At 41.4% G+C, this 6,007-nt stretch overlaps 1 protein-coding gene across 1 annotated transcript in view; it reads right to left on the reverse strand.

Annotated features, from left to right (window-relative positions):
- EFCAB3 (EF-hand calcium binding domain 3) overlaps positions 1-6,007 on the reverse strand; it is a 100,403-nt gene that overhangs the window by 66,403 nt on the left and 27,993 nt on the right. Inside the window, exons 9-11 of the mRNA XM_017882931.1 lie at positions 5,792-5,896; positions 4,916-4,969; positions 3,805-3,909 (exon numbers count right to left, since the gene is read on the reverse strand). Of these exons, the coding sequence (XP_017738420.1) occupies positions 3,805-3,909; positions 4,916-4,969; positions 5,792-5,896 (264 nt within the window). The remainder of the gene's footprint in view (positions 1-3,804; positions 3,910-4,915; positions 4,970-5,791; positions 5,897-6,007) is intronic.

A 6,007-nucleotide genomic window follows, 5' to 3' on the forward strand; every position in this document is an offset into this window, starting at 1 on the left:
TACATTTGCTGAGGAGTGCTTTACTTCCAATTATGTGGTCAATTTTAGAACAAGTGTGATGTGTTGCTGAGAAGAATGTATATTCTGTTGATTTGGGGTGGAGAGTTCTGTAGATGTCTATTCTGTTTGGTGCAGAGCTGAGTTCAAGTCCTGGATATCCTTCTTAACCTTCTGTCTCGCTGATCTAATATTGACAGTCAGGTGTTACAGTCTCCCATTATTATTGTGTGGGAGTCTAAGTGTCTTTGTAGGTCTCTAAGGACTTGTTTTATGAATCTGGGTGCTCCTGTATTGGGTGCATATATATTTAGGATAGTTAGCTCTTCTTGTTGAATTGATCCCTTTATCATTATGTAATGGCCTTCTTTATCGCTTTTGATTTTTAAAGTCTGTTTTATCAGAGAGTAGGATTGCAACCCCTGCTTTTTTTTGCTTTACATTTGCTTGTTAGATCTTCCTCCATACCTTTATTTTGAGCCTATGTGTGTCTTTGCACGTGAGATGGGTGTCGTGAATATAGCACCATGATGGGTCTTGACTCTTTATTCAATTTGCCAGTCTGTGTCTTTTAATTGGAGCATTTAACCCATTTACATTTAAGGTTAGTATTGTTACGTGTGAATTTATCCTGTCATTATGATGTTTGCTGGTTATTTTGCCTGTTAATTGATGCAGTTTCTTCCTAGAATCAATGGTCTTTACGATTTGGCATGTTTTTGCAGTGGCTGGTACTGGTTGTTCCTTTCCATGTTTAGTGCTTCCTTCAGGGGCTCTTGTAAGGCAGGCCTGATGGTGACAAAATCTCTCAGTATTTGTTTTCTGTAAAGGATTTTATTTCTCCTTCACTTATGAAGCTTAGTTTGTCTGGATATGAAATTCTGGGTTGAAAATTCTTCTCCTTAAAATATTCAATATTGGCTCCCACTCTCTCTGGCTTGTAGGGTTTCTGCAGAAAGATCTGCTGTTAGTCTGATGGGCTTCCCTTGGTGGGTAACTCGACCTTTCTACCTGGCTGCCCTTAGCATTTTTTTCTTTCATTTCCACCTTGGTGAATCTGACAATTATGTGTCTTAGGTTGCTCTTCTCGAGGAGCATCTTTGTGGTGTTCTCTGTATTTCTTGAATTTGAATGTTGGCCTGCCTTGCTAGGTTGGGGAAGTTCTGGATAATATCCTCAAGGGTGTTTTCCAACTTGGTTCCATTCTCCCCGTCACTTTCAGGTACACCAATCAAACTTAGATTTGGTCTATTCACGTAGTCTCATATTTTTGGAGGCTTTGTTCGTTTCTTTTTACTCTTCGTTCTCTAACCTTGTCTTCTCACTTTATTTCATTAATTTGATCTTGAATCAGTGATACCTTTTCTTCCACTAGGTCAAATCACCTATTGAAGCTTGTGCATGAGTCACGAAGTTCTTGTGCCATGGTTTTCAGCTCCATCAGGTCATTTAAGGTCTTCTCTACACTGTTTATTCTAGTCAGCCATTTGTCTAACCTTTTTTCAAGGCTTTTAGCTTCCTTGAGATGGGTTCAAACATGCTCCTTTAGCTCGGAGAAGTTTGTTATTATTGATCTTCTGAAGTCCACTTCTGTCAATTTGTCAAAGTCTTTCTCTTTCTAGGTTTGTTCTGTTGCTGGCGAGGAGCTGCAATCCTTTGGAGGAGAAGAGGTGCTCTGGTTTTTAGAATTTTCAGCTTTTCTGCTCTGGCTTCTCCCCATCTTTTGGTTTTATCTACCTTTGGTCTTTGATGTTGGTGACCTACAGATGGGGTTTTAGTGTAGGTGACCTTTTTGTTGATGTTGATGCTATTCCTTTCTGTTTGTTAGTTTTCCATCTATCAGTCAGGCCCCTCAGCTGCAGGTCTGTTGGAATTTGCTGGAGGTCCACTCCAGAACCTGTTTGCCTGGGTATCACCAGCAGAGGCTGCAGAACAACCAATATTGCAAAACAGCAAATATTGCTGCCTGATTCTTCCTCTGGAAGCTTCATCCCAGAGGAGCACCCGCCTATATGAGGTGTCTGTTGGGTGCTACTGGGAGGTGTCTCCCAGTTAGGCTACACAGGGGTCAGGGACCCACTTGAGGAGGCAGTCTGTCCATTCTCAGAGCTCAAACGCCATGCTGGGAGAACCACTGCTCTCTTCAGAGCTGTCAGATAGGGACGTTTACGTCTGCAGAAGTTGTCTGCTGTGTTTTGTTCAGCTATGCCCTGCCCACAGAGATGGAGTCTAGAGGCAGTAGGCCTTGTTGAGCTGCGGTGGGCTCTGCCCAGTTGGAGTTTCCCTGCCTACTCAANCCCACAGAGATGGAGTCTAGAGGCAGTAGGCCTTGTTGAGCTGCGGTGGGCTCTGCCCAGTTGGAGTTTCCCTGCCTACTCAAGTCTCAGCAATGGTGGACGCCCCTCCCCCATCCAGGCTGCCACCTTGCAGTTTGATTTCAGACTGATGCGCTAGCAATGAGCAAGGCTCCGTGGGCATGGGACCTGCTGAGCCAGGCATAGGAGAGAATCTCTTTGTCTGCCAGTTGCTAAGACCTTGGGAAAAGCGCAGTATTTGGGCAGGAGTGTCCTGTTTTTTCAGGTAGTCTGTCAAAGCTTCCCTTGGCTAGGAAAGGGAAATCCCCCGACCCCTTGCACTTCCCAGGTGAGGTGATGCCCTGCCCTGCTTCAGCTCACCCTCTGTGGGCTGCACCCACTGTCCAACCAGTCCCAATGAGATGAAACAGGTACCTCAGGTGGAAATGCAGAAATCACCCATCTTCTGCATTGATCACACTGGGTGCACAGACTGGAGCTTTTCCTATTCAGCCATCTTGGCGTGCCTCTCCTTTCATTCTGCTCGTTAACAACTTTTCTATCTTCCCCATCATCATCACCACCACACCATCATCCATCATCACTAACATTTACTGACTATTCTAGACTGCATTACCTGCATTATATATACTAATTTCAGAGCAAGAAGTAATCATAGAGCGTCATTTAGTTCAACTCCCCATTTTACATATGAAGGAACTAAGATTAAGTAGGGTTAAATCATTTGTCAGCAAGTCTGTGGCAAAACAGGGACCAGGACCCAGCACAAAGAAATAATGTATACTGCATGAGGAACGTATGCTAGATTCATCAGGGAAAAGAGAAGACTTTTCCCCCTTAGACACTGTCAGGTGACTTTTCAAAAAGTATATATAGCAATGGCAACTCTCACCCCAAATTTATCAGTTAGTCCCTTTCCTCATATTTTCATAAGAACTAAATATTATCAATCTTGTTAAGTTTTGCCAGTCCAATGAATGAAGATAGTGTTGTGTTGTGTTTTATTTTGCATTTTCATGATTATTGGTGAGGTTAAACATATTTTCATATGCTATTTGGGGATTTGCATTGTATTTCCTCTTGTATGAATTACCTATTTGTATATCTGCCTATTTTTTCTATTATCAGTATGTTTCTTATCAATGTACAAGGGCTTTTGCTACCTTAGGGATATTAGCTCTTTGGCTTGCAACTCTTCATTTCTAATTTATCATTTGACTTTTGACTTTCTTGATTTTTCTCTTAAATGTTCTCTTCAATTCCTTTTTCTTTTCAGGTCCTTAAGTGTGTGACATTCCCAGGCATGACTGAGGCTTCAAGTGGCATCCCTGACATATCTTTTCAAAAGCATTTTTGAAGATGGTGTTTCATCATGACTCAGAACTAAGTTTTTACATTTACTTCATTATGATGCTAAAAGGCTAATTTCAGCAGTTCTAATGGAAGGGCTTAATGTTTCTCTGAAGAGCATAGAGATATTTGTAATACTCACCCTCAGTTGGTAGTTGGGTCATGAGTTCCTCAAGTTCCTCATCCTTGATTTTAGTTCCCATGTTTTCCAAAAAAGTCTCCACTTTTTTGATTTTGACCCTTGGCCCTTAAGAAAGAAGGGCATGGAATAAGAATATGAGTGTTATTGTTTAAGGGTAAAAAATATTAATCATGGTCATGCATCAGAAACCCCAACTGGATGGTAAAATACAACAATACAAAGAAACTATTAACGTGTGTGTGTGTGTGTGTGTGTGTGTGTGTGTGTGTGTCTGTATGTGTGTATCTCTGTAGATTTAGATATGTCAGTTAAAAATTGGAAAGAATTGAGAAAGATAACTGCTGAATTGTTAACAGTATTTACCTTTATGGGGAGGAGATTTGTGGAAGATAGGTGAACTTACATTTCTTTTTTTCTTCTAAAAACAGAGTTTTGCTCTGCAGCCCAGGATGGAACTGCAGCCTTGAACTCCTGGGCTCAAGCAATCCTTCTGCCTCAGCCTCCTAAGTAGGTAGGACTATAGGTATGTGTCACCATGCCCAGCTAATTTTAAAATTTTTTGTAGAGATGGGGTCTCACTATGTTGTACAGTCTGGTCTTAAACTCCTGGCCTCAAGTGATCTGCCTGCCTTGGTCTCCCAAAATGCTGAGATTACAGGCATGAGCCACTGCGCCAGACTGTATCAGTTTTTTTTAAGTGGTTAGAGTTGCATAGTTTTCTTGTATTATTTTAGTGTTCTAAAACATCTTTTTCTAATTCACAATTGAAATAATAATTACTTACACAGAGTTAGTATGGAAAGATAAGGTATTTCTCTTAATATCGATCCAGTGGGCTCTGCTTTGGTTTTCTCTGAGAGGTCAATAGAGAGGAGTAGGCAAGTCTAATGACTTAGGGTTGAAACAACAACTAACTTACTTCCTATAGTGATATGATGCTTTAACTTGCTTTAACTTATATCCCAAAAGGCCAATGCATCCAAAGAAGAATGATGAGTTATGTCTTAACAATGAATCAGTAAATTGGCAGGAAGCGAAGTTGGAACATTTAAAAGAAAATACCAAACATAAGCATTTTTTAACTCGCTTTGTCACCATGCTTCCTACTTACTATTGAGGGCCTTCACACCTTTGAGCAATCTATTCTTATATACGTTTCCATTAGCTGTAAGATAAGACACAATTCAGAATACGGGTTAAACGATGGGAAGACTAACAAAATCAGCACGAAGACAACACAACATCCATAATTTCAGGGAAAAAAACCTCTTCCAATTTGCTTGGAAGTTTCTTCTCTGTTACACTTAAGAATGAACCCAACAATAAAGAACACTTTCTCTGTTATAAATCTATCCACTGATTGAATAAAATACAGTATTTCCCTGTTTCTGTCTTTTTCCTTCCTTTTCTTTCTTCCCTGGTTTCTTTCTCATTGGTCATGATGAGATTAGGCAGTGCTCCCAGGGCAACAGGATAATTTAGCCTGGATGGTGGGACACCCTCATTGAAAGATGTTGCTAGCTTTCAGTATTAAAATATAAGCAACAAAAGCAGGCAACAAGACTTTTTTTTTTTTTGAGAGATGGAGTCTTGCTCTGTCACCCAGGCTGGAGTGCAGTGGCACAATCTTGGCTCACTGCAACCTCCACCTCCCAGGTTCAAGCAATTCTCCTTCCTCAGCCTCCCATGTAGCTGGGATTACAGGCATATGCCACCATGCCCGGCTAATTTTTGTATTTTTAGTAGAGACGGGGTTTCATCATGTTGGCCAGGCTGTTCTCAAACTCCTGACCTCTTGATCCGCCCACCTCAGCCTCCCAAAGTGCTGGGATTAGAGGCATGAGCCACTGCATCTGGCCAAGATTTCTTTTAGTGTGATAACTGTGTTTTCTAAAGGAGGTTTACTGGGCATATACATGCATAATTTAAGAAGTTTTCACACACAAGCCCCTAAATCCAAGCTTCAAAGGATGTGGTAAATACTCACTGTGAATTGGCAGAGTTTTCAGCAGCTTCTTGTGCTCCTCATCAGTGAGTACAAGCCCCATTTTCCTCAGCTCATTCCCCAGATTACTGACATTAACTTTTTCTCCTTTGGAAAGATGGGAATTGTTAACATATAAGAATTTTAGGAAGAGAGGGCCGGGTGCGGTGGCTCAAGCCTGTAATCCCAGCACTTTGGGAGGCCGAGACGGGGGGGGGA

The sequence above is a fragment of the Rhinopithecus bieti genome, unplaced genomic scaffold (genome assembly GCF_001698545.2).
Source record: "Rhinopithecus bieti isolate Rb0 unplaced genomic scaffold, ASM169854v2 scaffold_12928, whole genome shotgun sequence".
Classification (NCBI taxonomy): Eukaryota; Metazoa; Chordata; class Mammalia; order Primates; family Cercopithecidae; genus Rhinopithecus; species Rhinopithecus bieti.